Raw genomic sequence first — 20,458 nt, 5'->3', positions numbered from 1 at the left:
GGAATAAATTTCTTCATGAGATAAGCAGGTAAGTTATGGCTAGACCATGTCTTGTTACTGGAACATCAGTAACCTGGTGGTAGAAATGTATTAATAATTGACCTAAAATGGAGGAGCACAATCATTGGTATTTAATGATATCAAGGGAAGTCTCCCCACAAAGGAGAAAAATGAGCTGTTTGAAAGAAATAAGATAAAACATTCCAGTGTGAGGTCCTACTTCTGAATAACTGAGGAATCACTGAATAACCATCTCAGGCATGTGTAGTGAGAGACAGAAAAAAAAGACCTAATGAAAAATGATTGACAAATAATTCCTTGTAATAATGGGGGGAAATATTATCAAAGTGCTTACACTGTGTCTGGAGCCATTTGGCAAATAGTTTTTTCTTTTCTTACAAAACGCATCAGAGAGATTGAAAGTGAAAAATACACATATTTCAGCTTTTACTGATTCTACTGCAGAAAGAGAGTAATCCAACCCAGCTTTCATTTAGGGTGCCTGTGTAATTGAGAGCAGAACTTAAGTTTATCAGTCCTACGAATAGGTGAGAAAATCTTGCTTCCTGATTCTCATTTAGGCAGAAGTGTTATATTTTTGCAAGCATTTGAATAAGTAAGTGCTTTCGGATGCAGCGGGGGGGCACCCAACAAGCAGCTCCAGCTGGGAAATGTTGAGTTATTCCATAAATAAGTGGGGGTTCTTCAAGTTGCTAGCATGATGACATGGGTAGGGGGAGGCAGCTGCATGCTTCACATAATATTGTTTAGATGGTTATGAAGATGTGAAAGGTTTTAAATATGGTGTGTTTGAATTACCATGTTGTTTGGTTGTAAGATACAAAATGAAGTGGGGCTTTCAACAGTAGGCAGATCTGAAGGCTGCCAATGATCACTGTAGTTAATAGGAGCTGGAAGACCTAAACATGGAATCTGTGTCTGTTTTGCTCTCTTGCCTTCTTGGAAAGTTTATTTAGTTGGCAGGTGAAATACCTTAGGAGAAGGACCTTCATTAGGGAAAATGGAACTGGAAAGTTCTTTAAACTTTAAATCTAATTAAGGCAAACGTGTTTTGGTCACAGCCAGGAGCAAAGAAAGGATTTGGGAGGTTATGTAAGAACCACTGTAAGATTTCATAAATTCCTCTTAAAGGGTTACAAAACTAAATCTTAAGCAAGGACTGTCAGCCTTCACCTCTCTAAAAGCTTGACTCTGATACAGGCTTGATATGGCTTAAATGAAGAGCCTGTTCTTTAGTCTATGGTCAACAGCATACCCCAACATTTTGTGATCCGAATGTCAGAGACCAAAGATCTATAGTGCTTGTTTTCATTACAAAAAAAAAAAAAAAGTTGTATCAAATATTTCTTGGTTCCTTTTGTTTGTAATTTATAGAATTAAACAGCTGGTGTTGATTTATGCTGACATTTTATTTTTATTTTTATTTTTTTTTTTAGAAAAAGAATTTGACCCTCTTCTTCAGCATTGGTTTACTGACCTCCTGGGGGACTACACTGCTGGGTGTCCGCTTATACTGGATGGGCAACAAACCCCCAAGTTTTTCCAATTCTGACAATCCAGCAGCTGACTCAGACAGTTTGCTCACACGTACGCTGACCTTCTTTTACCTGCCAACCAAGAACATCTGGCTGTTGCTGTGCCCAGATACCCTCAGCTTTGACTGGTCTATGGATGCCGTGCCTCTTCTGAAAGCAGTCAGCGACTGGAGGAATCTACACACTGTGGCCTTCTATGCTGGACTCCTCCTCCTTGCCTGCTTTAGCTTGAAGGGCTCCAGCAATGAGAGAGAATGCAATGGGAAAACTGTAATGAATGGCAAGCAGAACACTAATGGGCATAGCTACCACTCGGAGATGGAGTACAAGACACTGGAGGTGAAGTCAAGCTTTGTATCAAAAGAAGAGAATGGTATAAAAAAGCATGAAATGCAGAAATTGCAGCTTCCTTCAACTGAGAACATTGTCATTCTGTCTTTGTCTTTGTTAATAGTGCCCTTTGTTCCTGCCACAAACCTATTTTTCTATGTTGGCTTTGTAATAGCAGAGCGTGTGCTGTATGTTCCTAGTATGGGCTTCTGCCTGCTGGTTACAGTAGGTGTCAGGGCCCTTTATGTCAAAGCCCAGAAACGCTTTCTGAAGAACTTGGTTCTTTGTTCCACTGCTGCATTAATTGTTTTCTATGGACTCAAGACTGTTGTCAGGAATGGGGACTGGCAGAATGAGGAGATGCTGTATAGGTCAGGGATAAAAGTAAACCCTGCTAAAGGTAATTTTTGCTCTTTATGGTGAATGCTTTATTTACTCCTATCTGTCTTTGCCTTTGAATTCTCTGATTTTATCAGCTTTATCTAGAGAAGATACTTTAGGAAGTGTCCTTTTAAATTGCAGTAGAATGTAATTAGTAAAAAATGAGGAAAAGCAGAAATGTGTTTTGATTAGGTGTTACAGGTTTGGCATTAACATGGAGAAAATGAGACCCTAAGGTAAGAGGATACTTTCTTCTTCATTGATCTTAGTTCTGTATTTTGGAATTAAAAATGCATTATTAGTATTACAGACCCCACCCTGGTAATTTTCCATTTGAAGTCTGGTATCTGTCATGCTAATGAAGGTTTTTGATATGTTCACTTTATGTTCTGTTCTCTATGACTAGAAAATAGCCAAAATAGAAAAAGACAGCATCAGGGAGCTGCTGGTTTTTTATTTCATCTGATGCAAATAACGTCAATACTACATAATAAAAATGAGGAAATGAGGTCATATTATTCAGCCGAGGAAATTACTGTAGTTCCTTCTGCATACAAGTACTGTAAAGAGTTATTGTCAAGTACTTATACCTTCCTGTTAATGTATAAATGTCAGATATTCGTAACATTGCCCAGCTGCTGCTCTCAAAGGTTGTATCTATGCTGTAATGAAACGTGACTACAGCTAGTATAAGCACATCCAAACAGGCAGTAAACTGGCTAGTTTAGGGATCAGTAACAATGTTTAGCTGTGGGTCTGTGGTTTCAGCAGATCCAGCTGGGATCCTGAACTCCGTGGTGCCTGGCTGTACTGCTCTTGGCACATGAGCAAGTTTATATGAGAACGGTCAAAATACCACCTGTGAGTGCAGTGTAGTCATCAAGTAAGCCTTCGTTATTCACAATTCATCAGAAGTGAGAAAGGATCACTTGATTGCTTTGCCTGTCTGTGAAAGAAAAATTTGACAGCACTTGAACATACTGCACTTGAGTTTTTCTAGTTGTCTACTCAGAAGCCCATTATATGATGCAAAGTCACCTGCTGACAGAGGTGTGCTTTTTGGTTAGACAGTTATATCATGCCATAGTCTAAAAGCTGTGATAGAGGCAAATGCAGGTGTTACTGTGAGCTGATAGAGAGCAAAAAAGTAGATTTGGCAGATAAGATGCCTTGCAAAGCAGCATTATAGTAGCTTGTCAATCGCCAGTCTGCTTTTGTAACTCTTCTTCATATAATTTGTTGCCTTAGGTAAAATTATTGCTGCAGTCAGTGACTTTCTGTTAACTGAACAAGCACATCCCATTTCTTTTACTTTTTTTCAAAACTAGTGCAGGAGGGCAAGAAATGAAGTAACTGAACAGTGAGACAGCACACCAGAGTGATTATATGATGCTGTGAGATTTACCAGTTTAGTGGCAATGTAAAGCTTGGATTAAAACGTTGACATTCCTTGGAAAGAAAAGAGTGTGTTTGCACTTGCTTAAGTAATTAATGTCTGTCCCATTTTTGTCCTTTGTGGAGATCCCCAGATATCCCAGACTATATTAATTGCTCTCTGCTTGCTTTGAGCCAGTTTTGTGACTAAAAAAAATTTAAAAATTCTAGTTTTTGTCCAATAGTAAGATTGGCTGCAGTGTTGTCTGGAAATTAGACTACTGGGTGTTATGTTCCCAGGACACAAGGCAAGCTATTTTCATCATACATGTCTCCATATGCACAGACATTTATATATGATTGTCTGTTTTCTTGCTTTATAAGCTGACATTACATTTCTTGTAAGATATGCAAAAGCAAAGCCAGCCTGTCAGTGTGGTGATATAGACATGACTGAGCTGACTGTAAATCTCCTTAAACTATCCTGTTAAAAGTACCCCTGAATATTTACTAGCCCACACACATTGTAACAAGGCTGGGTATCAGAGGCTCCCAGCTAAAGCGACCTGTCACCCAACTCTATTCATTATTGTGAATACTTCCTAGATTATCCCTGGCTTTGACTATGCTAATTTTATTTTCTGTTTCTCATACAATCAGGCAAGCCTGACTGGACTAGACTGGCTGCCAATCCTGCCAAAGCATTAGGAGATCAACAATTCAAACTACTCTTCAGTAATTAAATGAGGTTGACGTAGGAAAAACAATTTATTTTGTTTCACTCTTTTTTTTGTTGTTGTTGTTTTATGAATGCTAGTGATAAATAGGCTATTCAGACCAACGAGACAATGGACTACTCAGTCAAACGGTAGAGAAGTGTTTTCCTTCCTCTTAGGCTGCTAAGAAGAGTCTGCCACTCTTCATTTCTGTTTTTGTCAACTCGCAGCCATTTCTCCTCATGAGTATTTTCTTACTTCTGATCATTTTTGAGTGGTGGGTTCATTTTCTCTGATGGTTCTGCTTTTCCTCTCTTCTGCAAAGAGCTTCTGAACAAGAGCTTCTGTCCTAGGCTAAAAAAGCAAAGAGAGATCCCTTCAAAAGCTCCCCGTGTGGGAACCACTAAAGAAGTAGAAATCTGTGAAGACTGGCTTTGCAAAAGCAAGGAACTGAGTGTTTTGTTCCAGATCCATCTGTATTCTGGCCCAGCAGGATGAAAGCCACTCTGTGGCTGGATCCTGTGCGACAACATTGAACTGGTGTGCTGTACTAATAAGGTCATTTGAGAGGCAAGATATTAGCACAGGTGCATTTGTGTACTAATGTGGCTGAACTGCTTCAGAAATTGAGTGATTGTTTATACTCAGGTCCTCTGTGTTGCAGTACGTGTAAAAATGATCTCCTCTGCTGCTGTGGGACTTCAAGGCAAATTTGATCAGCACCTTCTCTGTCTTTAATCCTCAGTGAAGAAATGGGCGATAAGCACCTCGCCAGCACTTTCTTCTGACCCCCTCACAAGCACTTTGCAGGCAGTGCAGGTAGAGAAGTAGTGTTCTGCTTCAGGTGAGAAAGCCCCTAACCCCTTGCAGGCCGCCCACAGCCTTGCTGCAATTTACATTTCTCCAGGCTGTTCTTGTCAATCACTGACAATGTGGAAAAAATACTCAAAAGCACGGTGCATGGCTCATCTCTCAAAAAACCAAAAATACAGCATGGGAGAGCCAAGTGAGTAGAAGGGAGTGATACTGCCTGCAAGCAACCATGCACGTGCTGTCTTTCCTGGCTGCCTTGCCTTGCTGTGTGGCAGGCAGCTGCCACCCCCTTGGCTGGCGGAGGCGTAATGAGGACTTGGGATGCCTTAGCATCATCTGTTACTGGGCTTGTTCATCTGCAGTTTTGGTTATGACTAGTATTTCAAATATGTTTAAAATGATCTGAGCATTGCCTCTTGAAGTTTGTCAGCACTTGAGGGAAAAATAGGCAAGATTGATTAACATAGTTTATGGATCCTGAAGTGACTGTATACATGTTTCAACTTTAGGGAGGGAAAAGCGAAAAGTGTTTCTCTGTGCTGCCTTCAACTTAATGAGCAGCCCAATTAATATAAAACATCTCACATTATTTGAGTGTTCTTTTACAGTGAAGGAAGCCTCCCAAAATGTAAAAACAAACAAAAAAGTTAAAATTGGGTGGTAGCTGTCACATTTTTTCAATTACACTGAGAATCATTCTGTAGTGATGATTACTTCATGTTTAATATAAAATTATAATGGTACACTAATTGTTCTCATTATGCCTTGTTATCTCTAGTTTCCTCTGTAGTACCAAAAGTAGGCTTCAAAAACCATAATCTCTTTCCTCCAGGCCATTTTGTACCTTGCAGTCCACATCATAATGATCTTTGATGTTCAGATCTATTTGTTGTACTCTTATAGACACTGATTAAAGAAGTGGAAAGTAACAGAGAGGGTTAGACTGTTAGACTGCTGCAGAGGTGTTAGTTGCTTGGTCATATTTATTGATGAAATTTTAGTCTCCTGGTGTTTGCTGGGATGTTTGTATGTAAGCTTTGAAGACCCTGCCTAGAAATAGTTGGCCTGCTACACCAAGTGGGGGCTTAACTTTAACCATGCATTCAAGTCTTGCTGAATTTATATATGTGGCTACTGGCTTTACAGTGGAATGTACAGCAAGAAACAGATACTAGGCTGTTTCCAAAAACAGTATTACCAGATTATTGTGGTGCTATACCCAGTCTGATGAGGCCTGTCTTGCACATGATGCTGACTTAAGTTGACCTTACAGTTTTTGGCTTCAGAACCAGTTCTGAATGTTGCTCAGATGTTTGTCCTTATTCCATCATGTATTAGTGTTAATGAAATGTCATACATGACCATCTTGGGCAGGTCAGTGGAACCTGAATATGTGCTTCAGTCCTTTCCAGAATCAGTTCTGTAGGAAAAAAAAATTCCTTATTACCTATTACACAAAGACAAAGTTGGGGTGAGAGTGTTGAGTTTCTTGGTTGAAATAGACTCTACTATTGAGTCAAATTGCTTAGATGTTCCTGATAGGTGATTGACACAAAGACTAAAATAAATAAATATTCATTTCTTGCAAAATCATTCAGATCACCTGTGTTTTAATATAGTCCTACTTTGAGTTAAAAATCCTGTTCTTACCATCTTGCTTCTTATATCAGTTACCCTGTTGTTCTCAGTGGGCAGCAGTAAGACCAAGACATGGTGTTGACAGGGAAGAATATAGAAGATGTTCCATATGAATATGAAAAGCAGCTTTCCTTCCGTCTTTCCACTTTTCTTCCTACTCTCAGTTCTTATGAATCATTCAATTTTGCTTAATGTTTTCAGAAGTTACTCTTAATACTGAAATACTCTTCTGGACCGCAATGTTCCTTTTTAATTTTCTGCCTTTTTTTTTTTTTTTTTTTTTTTTTTTTATTCCTTTACAACAGGGTTGTGAGCTCTTCCTGCCTCATTCTTCTATATTTGTGCCTGCAGAAGATTTAAAGAACTTCCTTTTCTTTTTTGACATCTTTGGCATAGCATTCAGCCTTGATCAGTTTTACTCGTTGGAACTTCTTGGATAATCCCCCCCTTTTTTTTTTTTTTTTTTATTTTCCCTCCCCATATCATCAGTTTAGCATAGGATTGGTAAGGACTGCTTCTTTATGCATGTGTGAATGTCAAGATACGAATATGAAGTTTGGATTGTGAAGTGTCTTAGTTGAACAACAGTGTACGGAGTAGCTGTATGCTCATATGAGCAGTCATTAAAAAAGTAGCAGTTACATTTTTGTTTTATTTATAGTTTTAATGTAGTTTTATGTAGTTTACTGCTTAGTTTGCAAATACCATCTGCTAAATAAAATTAAAGGAATCCTTAAAGCTGAATTTAGAATTTAGGTTATATAGTCTCATCTATGCAGAATAGCACTTGCCTTTTGATCTGAAGTGTCAAAAATGTACTCTTTGTTTTTAATATTTTTAGAACACCAATTTCATTTTATCTATGTCAAATAGTTTGAAGTGTTAATTTCTTCTTTATTTTACCATTACTAATGCAACAAGCAAATGTATTTAGTATATGTACTGTTTTAAGTGTTAGCATAGGAGAAAATAATCGTTTGTTCCACTTACATAAATTTATTATTGTTAAAAAGGCACCCAAATTTGTTCTCACCAAAGAGTTGCTCCTCTGATTAAAAAAAAAAAAAATCCATGCCTGTCATTGTAGAGATTGTATGCTCTAGTTCTGTTCACTTGAGTAGAAGTAAACACTAGAAGCTGTTTCCATCTGATTTGACAGCTTGCTGCTCTTATCCTTATCTACTCTTAGAAAATGATTTCTTGCTAACAGTAGCAGTCAGTAAGAGATCCCTTCTTAAGCAGACAATGAAAATGCCAACTAATAGTGCAGTGAGGAAAAGCAGTTACAATAGCTTGTATAAAGGAGGTAGAGAAGCCATATTCTCCTCAAACAAAAAGGATGCAATAAACCAGTATTTTCCATGATTATTAATATTTTTGTATCACTAGTGATGACTGGAGATAAAAGTTGAAGAAACGCTGTAAGGTATGGCATTCTTCAAATATGGTTATTAATTAAGAACTTATATTATGCATACAAGAAGCTGGGTTCTCTTGTATTACTTTTAGAACATTGTTTCTGATAGCTATTGCTCTCGCACACATATTGTTGCTCACCACACTTTTTCTATGCCTCCTAAATAGAGTAGTGTGTATTTTAACAAACACCACACTGAGCATTTAAAAGTACTTTGAGCATTTGGGATTGTATTTCAGTGTTTTGGTGCACATGTTCTTTTTATATGCAACTTGGTAGTAAAATTCCAACTTGTCTTTGGGCCAATAGCCCAAAATATCACTCTGCATAGTAATTATGTCTTGCTCCTTTGGTTCATTTAACTTCAATAATAATAAAATCGCTCTAAAAGTGGTAAAAGTCTTACTCGGGTAACATTGCAGTGAATGGAAAATGCTGGTTTTGAAAAACAAGGCTTAAGAGAGAAAGTAATTTCAGTGCTGAGATTACCATAAACCAGCAGACTTTAAAAGTCTCAAACCTGATAATTATGCATAAAAGTTTTACATGTTATCACTGTTAAGAAATACCAGGGATATAAGCATAGCATCTGGAATTAGGTATTCATGAGTTTGTTTTAATTTTGCTAATGAGCTCTTCTTTAGCCTTTGACACTTTAATCTCAATTTTTCCCTCTGGAATGGAACTCATAGTACCTATTCCCATTAGATGTTGGATCATTTAAAAAATATTTTGATGATTCATTATTGTATTAAATCTATTGTATGTCATTTATGATGGTATATCACCCCTACAAAGCTAGCTGCTAAGTAAATATCAGGATACAGTCATTATAGTGATTCTTGGCATACTATATAATCAACTTTTTTAGAAGTAATTGTTAGAGAAACATAACATCAAGTAATCATCAATTTTCCCAACACCTTCACCAGAATTTTCTGGTATTTAATCTTTTGACTAAATGTTGCATGGATATTTTCTTTGAATATTATTATTGTTTTCAGTGTTAGTCAGAAACTCAAGTTTGGATTTTTTTTTTTAAGAAGTAATTGGTGTAAAGGTAGTATACCTTGTGTCAGTGCTGTAAAATGTTTCCAACCATCAGTAATAACCCTTATAACAACTACTGTATGGGGAAATGCACCCAATAATGAAATTCCTATATAAGTAAAAGATTCAAAGGTTATAATTAAATATTTAAAAATATAATTAGGAATATATAAATTTATATGGCTATATAAGTCTGTTATTCCCATATATAAATTATGTAGGATATACCATGATAAATTTGATGTCTTTTTTAATTTAAAAAATGGCAGAATTTGAAGGATAAAGGTACAGGATGCTTCAGAGTTCTTGAAATAAATAGGAAATGCTTTTTCTATCTGCCACTCATAATAGTTTTAAAAGAGAAGACTCAACTGGTAAGTGAACTGCATAGAATTGTTTGAAAAATAAATAAAAAGACTACTCTGAAAATAGTGTAGTGCCTTCTAAATGGGTGGTACTGCCGCCCTGAATGATTAGAAAGTCTAGAAGGAATGGCCATTAGTAAGTTTGGGCAACAGCCATAGTTATCTGGAGCATCTGAGCATCCCACAGGCAGCCTAGCATCTGCAAAACAGTCTGGTTATGCTAAATATGTTGGAGAGCTGAAAGAAAGTGGTTTACACTTCAGTTCAAAGTCTGAATTTATTCTCCAGTGACAGTGCGCTCTCAGTTCCTCAGTAGTGCTGTAATTTCCTCTCAAACCCATCACTGTGGGATGTGCTTCACCTGCAGCAAGATACCAGAAAGCCCAATATTCTTCCTTTATATATTTAGAGGACTGGAAACAAGGATACTATTTTTTTTTTTCCTTGAATGTAGTCCAGCAGCATCTCTAATCTGTGAATCCTAAATAGCAGTGCGATAGGAAGAGAATCTGTTATTAACTACTAGCTAGACTTTCTCCCTCTTTGCATATACTAAGAAAGTAAAGAAACAATTTTGAGACATGAACTGTACTCTGTTTTGAGACGTGGACTCATCAGACTGTTATTTCTTCTCTGCCTTCCCTGAGGTGCTCTGCAAATCATTCAACAATCTCATCTGTGCTAAAAACTACAGTGCAAAAAAAAAAAACAACCCACCCCAGTCAAGGAGGGATTAGTTTTGGCAAGATTTTTTTTTTTTTTAAGCATATCAAGTGAAATGTGTTAAGTTTCCTGTTTTCTGTGCCAGAAAATTATAGATTTTATTGTCCAGTGTGATTAAAAGTCAAGACTTAGACCATATTTGTGTGCCCTGTGGAACTAGCCTGTTTTTTTCCAAGGGAAAGCTGAACATGTTTGTTTAAATGCATTAGATAGTCATCCAGTTGTTTCATTACTTTAGCTTGTTTTCAAAATATGTCAACTATGAAAAAATTTTCTTTACACAGTGATTTTCACCATAGATTACATGTCTTAATTTTCCTGTCTGTAATGGATTTCATACCAGTACACACTGAGGTTTCATTACATAAATCTGATAGAGAAACTAACCTTTAATGTGGACAGGACAGTAATTTACACACATGCCTCAGTACCTCTTCTGGCAGTGTAAAATCCCAGTGTACATAGATAAATACAAGTATTTTATTAGTATTTCCAATACCCTTCCTTTGTAACAGGGAGTGTATTAACACTTAAGTTTGGACTGTTATCATTGCCAGCCCTCACACATGCAAAAATTAGATGATGGCTGATGCAGTTATAGTATGCACAGAAGGCTTGCTTATAGTTTTGTTTCAAATTACAGAAAAGATCACAAAATAGAGGGACTGAGTGCTCAATGTCATTTCCTTCTCTTTGCTTGGAACTCTAGCACAGTGAATGTTTCTGTCAGTTCATAAAACACGGAAGATATTTGGAGTATGGACTATAAAAGATGCTAGTTAATAATTGTAGTGTCTTTAATTTGTTTCACTACTGGCAAAAACTGAAGGAGGTCATTTTATGACCCACCTTCCTCCCTGCCACCTATATTTCCTTAACAGTATGGATATGTTTTGTCTGGCAAACCTTCATAGGTTCTGTCTTGCCTTAATAAGTGATGTAAAGCAAACCAAACAAAACCATACAACTTGAAGTGTCATGAAAAGCCTGCTTACTGGATACGCATTAATTTGCCTTTTCCAAGTCTGACATTGGAAAGTCTGACTTTGACTTTTGAGCACTCTGACCATTCCTTTGGTTTGACAAACGATAGTGGTGATTCCCTGCCTGCCTCACCCTGCTGTGGCTCCTCTGGCACATTTCCAGGACACTATCCTCTCTGTTTCTCTTTCCTGAAAATGAGCCAACATGATCCATCTACTTTTAGCTTTGAGTAACAGGGCTGTCATTTCAGTCAGTCAAGTGCACCCTTACATTTCTGCAGGAGACTGGCTTACAGTTCACCTCTTGGGACATAAGTGATAATTTTGGAATGTATCATAGATTATTTTTTTTAGAACCATGCCTGCTGTTTAAAAAGTTATGTAATTTGACAGATTTAGTACATGGTCACCTCCTTGCCTCAGTTAGTTTGGTGCTGTGAAATGTTTCTCAGGGCTAATCCTGAGGTGTCTGGGGTGCTGAGAGTTCTCCTCTTCTTCCACTTCTATTTTTGTGCTCCTTTGGCCTCCCTCTTTCTTGAATGATTTAAGTCCATCACCTTCACAAAATACAATTCCTTATTTTATGAGAGTTTTGGGTCAGCACTGTTCACTGCTTTGTTCTTGGCCCTTACGAAGTGTCATGATATGGAACTTCATGGCATCAATGGTTTATGGTGTTCACACACTCGCAGTTTGCAGTACATGAATAGCTAAGGAAGCTGTATGAACAAAGGTGGTGAATGCGCTCTGCTGTGAACAGAACAGTGACTAGATTAGATTTTAAATGTACCTTTATCTGAACTTCACTCGTTTTCTTTTCTAACCTGGATCAGTTTATTTGACTGATTCATACTACAGCCTTCCCAAAAATCATTTCAGCATGAGGGACAGGGTGGCAGAACTAAATGGCCTGGAAGATTGTAGGTGCAGGAATTCCTTAGAATGGCAATTCCATCAGAGCTCCTGTATCATGAAGCACTGTCCTGAAGTAACCTCCAGCAGTTATCTCCTTTGACAGTGGGATTTCCGTTGAAATAAAATATAATGTGTTTATCAGTCTTCTGTTTTTCTGTCAGATGAAAAGCTATTTCCTGATGTGTTGGGGTGTGCCAGCACAGCTCAGAAGGTAGAAGAGTTGTATGTCAACAAGTCTGTGATCTTGTAGTAGTGATCTTGTAGTAGTTTTAGCTTAATCAGAACATCTTTGTCAGAGTTGCAGCATTAAACAAAACCGAATTGTATGGAGATTGGGAAATAGGAGGACATATCCAGAGCAATGTGTGTGTTGGTTAGTGTTGTGTTTGTTTATTTATTTATTAAGAACAAAGTTGCAGTGAGGTTGTGATTTTTGGCATGAATGTTTTCTAGATGTTCTGCAGTATGAGCACTGGCTTTATGGGCTGAATCTGGTTTACAGGACAGTTTTTTTCCAGAGTATTGTCTTTCTCTTGTGGGAGAAGTGGGAGGACTGTCTATGTAGCACACTGGCTGCACTGAAGCAGCTCTTGGGAGATCTGAGATGGTAACTGCATCTGAGAGATGAGTGGTTGGGAAGCATGTTTCTTCCTCAGCTTTGTTGACTAATACTGAATGAGGGCTATGCTGTTAAGAGTTTCTATATTACTCTGAAAATATCTTACATTGTTGATACATAACTAAAACCAGTAAGGAAGTGTTATTTGATCCTGTGGCACCTCAAGCAAAGGCACTGGCAAGAATTTTTTCATACGGTAGTCTGTCACATGTAGTGAATCAGGGTGTCTAAGAGAAGTGGGAGTATGTAAGTATATCTGTAATTTTTCTTTGATGGCAGTCTTTATTCTGGGTGCTTGATAAAGACTCCATTAATGTGATGTTTTCTATTGAGCCAGATTGTGGAGCCCTCACACACTTGAGATTAGGTTCATTAATGTAATTGGATTACCAAAATCTGCAAGTATGTCCTAGGCAGAATGAGGAGTGCATACTCTAGACTAAACAGAGTAAATGGTAAAGCCTAAGGACATTTTACCAGCTGCTCAGTCTCATCTCTCAGGTTCATTGAAATGACAGCCACTGTGCTATCCTTTGAGGAGGAAAAGTTAATTTTCTGTAACATAGCAAATGGAGCAGGTATATCAGGCAGTGATCCTGAGCATAGTAGAGAGTGTCATGCTTTCATACCCATTTGCATCAGGGTTTCAAAACTAAGAAACAAAACTGGAGCACTGCCTGCCAAAAGTCAGTTGGTTCAGTGCCCATGCTGACATGGTGTTGGATAGCTTTCAGAGCTCTGCATAGTTTTCAATTACGTTTTGCCTTCACCTGCTGTCATTCCAAACCCTGGAATTGATCAAGAAATGAAGTGTTGAACAAATGATATAAATAACATTCTTAATAAAAAGAAGAATAATATATAAAAGTTAGGAGGTGGTAAATCTCAAATACAGTCTTTCTCAACATTACCACATACCCACTGATATATATAAAAAAATCCATGTATAAAGTAGATTAAGCTCGTAAATTATGGGTGTATGGAAACCATTTGTCCCTTTAGGAAACAAGAAACAGGGTACTTTTGCTCAAGTCAGCAAAATGAGGCAACTTGATCAAAATGTGTCTATTAACAAGTGAAGTTTTTAGAAGAAAATCATTGCAAATGATATAAATGAATTTGTGACATATTTAAAAACATACATTATTGCTTTGGAATAATAGGAAAACTATAAATACCTTTTACAAACCATAACGCAGAAGTTAGGCAAAACCTGTTCCACCTTCAAAGTAGTAACCTCTAACATTCACATGAACTTTACTGTTTTCAAACCACCTAACAAAAATTATCTGGTTGATGTTCTGAGTGTCTTTGTGAGAGATAGTGGGTCTGTATTGTAGAAAAATTATGTAAAACTTTGATCTCTCTTCATTACCTTTTTTTGAGTGTGCAACTGAGCTGTCAGAATTTTTATTGGGGAACCTGTCATGCCTCCTTTCATGAAACTCTTCTGCCTCTAGAACAAAGTGATTGCCTGATGAAATGTGAATGCTAAAGACTGGAGCACCAGTCTGCTTTATTAAGTAGTACCTTTAAAAGGAAAAAGCCATAAGCTGCTGCTGAATCTAACCTTTTGACAAGGAGGAAAAGCTGTTGTTCTTTATAGCTATGGCTATAACCTTTCAAATGTGAATGATACAACTAGTCCTGTGCTCTTTCTTCATGTATTACCCAACAAAAGTAATTTGGAATATTTGGATATTGGAAACTTACTGACTTCTGTAGGATGAATTTTCCATTTACAGACATTGGCCTTAATGTTTCAACTTACTTTTCACAAAGTAGGTCACACTCAGAAGTCCTCAAAAGGCTCAAAGTAATGTCAAATTTTACAGCTTTTAAAAAATTTATTTTATCCATATGCAAGCTTTGCTTATTCCCAAATGTGTTTTAGGAAGGATGACCCTTTAACAGAAGTCAAGAACATAGATCAAAATATAAATTGCATACTCAATTATCAATGTTCCCACAATGTTTAAACTGTGACTTCATTTTCATGGCCCTCGTTTTGTGACAATACTAATTATATGGTGAAATGTTCCTTACATCTCTTCTGTATTGCAAGAACACTTCCTCTTCCTTTACTTAATTCCTCCAGAGGTGATCCTACATTTATGTTCCAGTAGTGTCTAGCTGAATTGTTATAGTAGGCACTATGCAAAACCACAGTGAGTTACAATTCTTGGCAGAAAAAACTTGCAATTAATGGATGAGTAACAAATGTCAAGAATGCAAATTAAAAGGCATGAGGAGGTGAAACCTTCTGAATAACAGATCTGAACAAAAGACCAGCAACAGAACTGGGAATAGAATATACCTCTTTTAATTCCCAATTCAACACCTTAATTTCAGCAGGAGGGAGCTGAATCTAATGACAGGTACGTATCTGTTTTAAAGGTATAAACTTGAGAACATTTTTTCTGTGCAAACTATATACAACATTAAGTGTGTTTTTACTGAAGCATCCTCTGCCATCAGCAATGTTTCACAAAGTTCTCTAGTTTTTGAATAGTCTGTAATCTTAACAGTGGTCCAGTGCTCTCTGCAGGGTAACATTGCTGAAACAGCTGTTAATATGGAGCTTCAGAGAGGTGGTAAAACAAAACAACTTGATTCATAGAATATCTGATCTAGAAATATTCAGTGTCAGTGCTAAGAATGAATAGAAAAACATACTTAGTGAAAATTCCAAGAATATGCAATATTCTGTTTGCTCCCCTTTACTGCAGAGCTGAGAGGTTCGCAACATGCTACTGCACTTGACTGCCTACGTTGTGGTGATATTGCTATAGGGTGAGGTGGCAATGTGAATGCTTCTAATTCATGACTTTCATACTGATAGCTGTAAAGTAGTGATTTATAGTGCAAAATGAAAAAGTGTTAAGAACAGATGGTAAAAAGGAAAAAAAAAAGAGCCCTAAACTGGAAACCTGGGTTGTCATGCTCCATGAATTAAGTACCCATAAAAGTTAATAGCAAAAGAGAAAAGGTTATTTCACTTTGGTTTTGGTTTTATTTTATGCTCCAAACTTTTAGAAGTTAATTTACTGTTCATCAAACCTATTATGGTGACAGTGCCATATAAACTGACACTCTGTAATACTCATGGTGTAGTAAAGGCCAAAGGCATCTTCCCCATGATATTTTTGTCACTCTACCAGAAGCATCACCTGGAAAGTAGTAAAAATTCATAGTTTTCCATAAAGTTATTTTAGTTCTTTCAGATTTGACTCCAGTATACTGGTAACTACCTAAGTAACTAATTTGAGGAAAAAAAAACCACTGAAAATAAGTCATACTGTGATTAAATTCTCGGAAAACTTCACATGTCAAAGTAGGAAGTGTAATTAGTACCCTTTCCTCCTTGTAATGTTTTATAATTTTGTCATACTGTTCTAACCGTTTTTCCTGTGATTTTCTTAACAAGTGTGTAATGAATGAAAACATAAAAATTTGCACCAACTGTAATGCAAATTTCAAATATTGAAGCTCTGACCAAGATATTATTAGTGTGCTGTACCGAAGAATTGATTTCTCTAAAATGTGCATAGCTTACTTTTAGTTGATTTGTAAGCCTTGGAAGGGGGAAGAGAAGCAAATGGAAAATCCTTTTGGAAACAGAAGAAAGTGTTTAAGAAAAGTAAAATTAGAATTCTCACCTTTTAGTTATCATCCAAATAAATGTCTTACCAATGATAGTGGCTAGGAATTTCAACAGGTTTTGAGAAGGTTGCTTCTTCGGAGCTTTACAGCATGTATTTAGCCCACATGTTTAATCATCTTTAATGAGAGTGGAAATAAAATGTCTGCAAATTAAACAGAGGGTCAGAAATAACTTTTTCATGGAGTTCAGAGTACTGATGGTTTAGGTGTAAAATAGTTGGGGAATGTGGAGGAGGGGCCACTGTTCATCAACCTGATATAGCATGTTTTGATAGCAGTCAACGTTACTTTCACAATGTAAAGTAAAAGCATCTCTAAAGTGTTGATAACTGTGTTGATAATCACCATAGCTCTCTTTTGACCCCAATTTTGGCAGAGGTACAATGACGTCTTCCTTTTCTCATTCTTTTATTTGGAGGGAAGGGTATTTTATTTTTATATTTTTATTAAACATATTCCTCAAAAGCCCGTCAGATAAAAGCCTATTTTATGCAATGCACAGAATGACCTTTAAGAATTAGACTCAAAAATACTTTCTTTTATTGTCTTTTCATGTAATTTAGAATTGTGGAATATTTTCAAAATTGCACGTCTTTGCTCTTTAAGGGGTTTTACATAAGTTAAAGTGGGTTGGTTGTTATGTTCTTAGTCATACTTGCTCTCCACTCTTGTCCGTTGCCGTATGTGTCAGGTAGGCTTTCCTTCCAAAAGGGAAGACAGAGATCAATACTACTCAGAATTAACAGAAAAAGACAAATGCTGTTTCTGTACGGAAGTTAAACATGAAAAGAATTTCTAAGTGTTTTTTTTACTTCCACTTTAGTTCGGAGTAGGACAGGATTTTTTTTTTTTTTTAATTACTTATCCTGTCCTTCTCTGTAATGGGATCATGCAAATATTTACATTGGTAAAGAAATTGTTACAGCTCTAAAACGGGTTATTTTTTCAAATATCAGATTCAGATTTTCTGCTGTGCTGCTGTTTTTTTACAGTCAAGTATTCAGTTTCTGAACTCCCACTGTATTGAGATTCTTGTGTTAGTATCCTTTGTCATAAATATTGCCCACGAACATCTTTTTCACAGCTGTTACATGGGAGCATAAATGCAACTGTGATAGTAGAGAACAACAAACCTCTTACAGTACTTCCAAAAAACATATGTAATTGCCCTAAAAACGAATTGAAGGGTTGTTTTTCTAGACTAGCATCTCTTCATCCCTGAAGTTTGTTTATGAAAAAAAGAGATAATTGTTATGCATTCACTTCTTTTTCATAGATGAGTCAGGAGAAGTGTAGAAGGATTGTAAAGAGAAGGAATGCAACCTGGAACTGCTGTTACTAATTTCACAAGCTAAAGAACAGTAAATAATGCACAAATATCTGTAAAGCTTCATAGAAATTTTCTTGGCTTGATGTGCATTTTTCTGTGAATTAGAGTTGCTAGTTTTGAACTGCTGACAAGTTTATTACAAATGACTTGACTGTACCCTAAAGGCTTTAGTGTTTTTCAAGTAGTTTGTTTCACTTAAGTAATAATGTTCACATTTTTTGATGCATTCATCAGTTTGTGATTTAAGTTTATTTTGTGACTGTCTGATAGTTTAAGGTGAGAACAGTCCTACAAAACTTCAATAATTTGTTGATGTGAATTGTGAATTTAATATATAATTTTTTTATACTTTTAGTCCTACATTTTATTTCATCAGTTTTCAAGTATGTTTCCTCCTAGTAAGTTTTTCAAAAGGCAGTGCTTTGCCTCCTGGCATAACATACTGGGAAAGACAGCATTTTCCTTTTTTTTTTTTTTTTTTTTTCTCTATTATTTTTAAGTGTGCTATGTTGTATTTCAGTGATTTAATAGGGGATTTTAGTTGGATTTTTTTTCCAGTCTGTGTTTGACAACAGATACATTAAATAGGTGGTGAGTTTCCAAATGGATTTTATTATTACCTCATTTTTCATGGATTGTATAGGTGTGATGGGCAGGAAGAAGACTCCTCCTTTAATACTTTGGGTTATCTTTGGTAATGATTTGTGATATTTTTTTTTTTTTTTTGGTAAGCAAACTATTTGATCAAGTGATCAACATACATGTTTTTATACCACCTGAGTGCTTTTCTCTGAAACTTTGTTGCTTTGTTATTTCCATTTCACTGAATAGCATGGCATGATCCTCAATTCAGTAGACAGGGAAAGATTCATTTAAATGAAGATATTTGCACACATTCATTTCCATTTCTTATTTGTTTTCATAATTTAATCATAAGCTGAAAGTTCCACTGTTCTTTTTGTAAAACATACTTCTTAAATCCATGCAGATTAGATTGGACAACATTGTTCCTGCCTCACTGTTGTTTGTCTTGCTCTCTTCCAGAATGAAGGTGGTTAAAGAAGGTTGAATATGCCAAACCTGGTATTTTTCAGGCTTCTTAAATCTTAATCCTCAGTTTCAGTGAGATAGTTGAGAAATTAATCATGTTCAATTTTAAGCCAGAATTTCTCATATTCATTTTCATCTTGAAAGCAATTAAATGCCTGAAAACTTGACCTGCTCTAACCGCAAGGTGACATGTCATCTTTAAAGTTTAATAGAAATCTATTTTGATATGACCAAAGTGATAACACTTAGATTGATCTTTTTCCTACTTAATGCTGTGTATTTTTTTTTTCTGCTATTTATTAAAAAACCCACACAACAGCAACAAAACCCCTTTAAAATGTTCCATTTTCGTGCGAGGAAATGTAACTAGCATAGGAATTCTCAAGCATCAGGACATTTTTCAGTTTATAATTGACTTAGGATACGAGACGATGAAATGGATTTAATTTTTAATGTGTTCATTTATATTGAGTATGATCTATGGAAAAGTAGGCAATGAAGTGAAGTTTGAATGGGTTGACTGTTTTGTAGGTGTGTGAGATATGTGAATGTTACCTTTGTTCCCATGCTATGATGGAGTATTATTTCTAAAAGACCTGGGACTGTTTTGGTCTCATTGTTGGTGCACAGGGAATTAAGCAGCAGGCCAAAAATAAATATTACAAAGCTGTTTCATTCACAGCTTGCTTTTTCCTCTTGAGCTGAATAGGGTGTCCAATAGGGGAAAAAATGAAATTTGTAATTAAAGATTAAATTGTGGTGTGTATATATATATATATACTTTAGTGTCTTCTGAATATTAAATGTTCCCTTTTGCAATTTCAGGTAATACAGATTTAAGATGAAAAATATATATACAAAAATAAGTGAAATAAAAATCAATTTTAAATTTCAGAATTACTGCCCCAGTTTCTTTTGAGAATATTAATTTTTATTTTCTTGCCACGTACAGATTGAAACGAGTTGAGTGCTGAAATTTGGCTGTAGTCATAGGGTATGTTTTTAATAGGCGTGTGGCTTCATTCAAATGTAATTTTGTTTTTATTTCTGAATGAGCACATAGTTGAACCCATGTTGTTACAGTTTCACAGGATACATTTGTCCTGAGATATGGATTGAGAAATTGGATGCTAGGGCTTTAGTTAATAATTAAAATTCTTTGATTTTCCTTAGTTGCACTATTTAAGACAAAACAGGAGTGAAGTTCCTTGAGTAGCCGATGTAGCCTTATTTCCATGTTGACCACCCTCTTTTTCTCTCCCTCATACACCAACAGCCACAAGGATGTGGTTGCTGCAGATAATAGCTTTTTGTAACTTCCAGAGCTATGAGTATGATCTCTACAGATAAGCATTTATTCTACAAAATGTTCCACGTGTTATCTCCATCCAGAACTAGGTCATTCATCTAACTAATTCTGTATTTAAACAGATGTGAAGATTTATACCAAGCTTATAGTTTGGGGAGGTAAAAAGACCTTGGTTTTCATGTTTCTTTTAATGATAAATTGTGAGATTATTGGGGTCTATGTTTGC

At 36.3% G+C, this 20,458-nt stretch overlaps 1 protein-coding gene across 1 annotated transcript in view; it reads left to right on the top strand.

Moving 5' to 3' along the window:
* The window catches only part of TMTC2 (transmembrane O-mannosyltransferase targeting cadherins 2), a 292,156-nt gene that overhangs the window by 163,412 nt on the left and 108,286 nt on the right, over nucleotides 1-20,458 (top strand). Inside the window, exon 3 of the mRNA XM_074902779.1 lies at nucleotides 1,458-2,286. Within this exon, the coding sequence (XP_074758880.1) occupies nucleotides 1,458-2,286 (829 nt within the window). The remainder of the gene's footprint in view (nucleotides 1-1,457; nucleotides 2,287-20,458) is intronic.

Source organism: Athene noctua, chromosome 3, assembly GCF_965140245.1.
Source record: "Athene noctua chromosome 3, bAthNoc1.hap1.1, whole genome shotgun sequence".
Classification (NCBI taxonomy): Eukaryota; Metazoa; Chordata; class Aves; order Strigiformes; family Strigidae; genus Athene; species Athene noctua.
The sequence above is the reverse complement of the archived record's forward strand: the minus strand, read 5'-3'. Positions and strand labels throughout refer to the sequence as shown.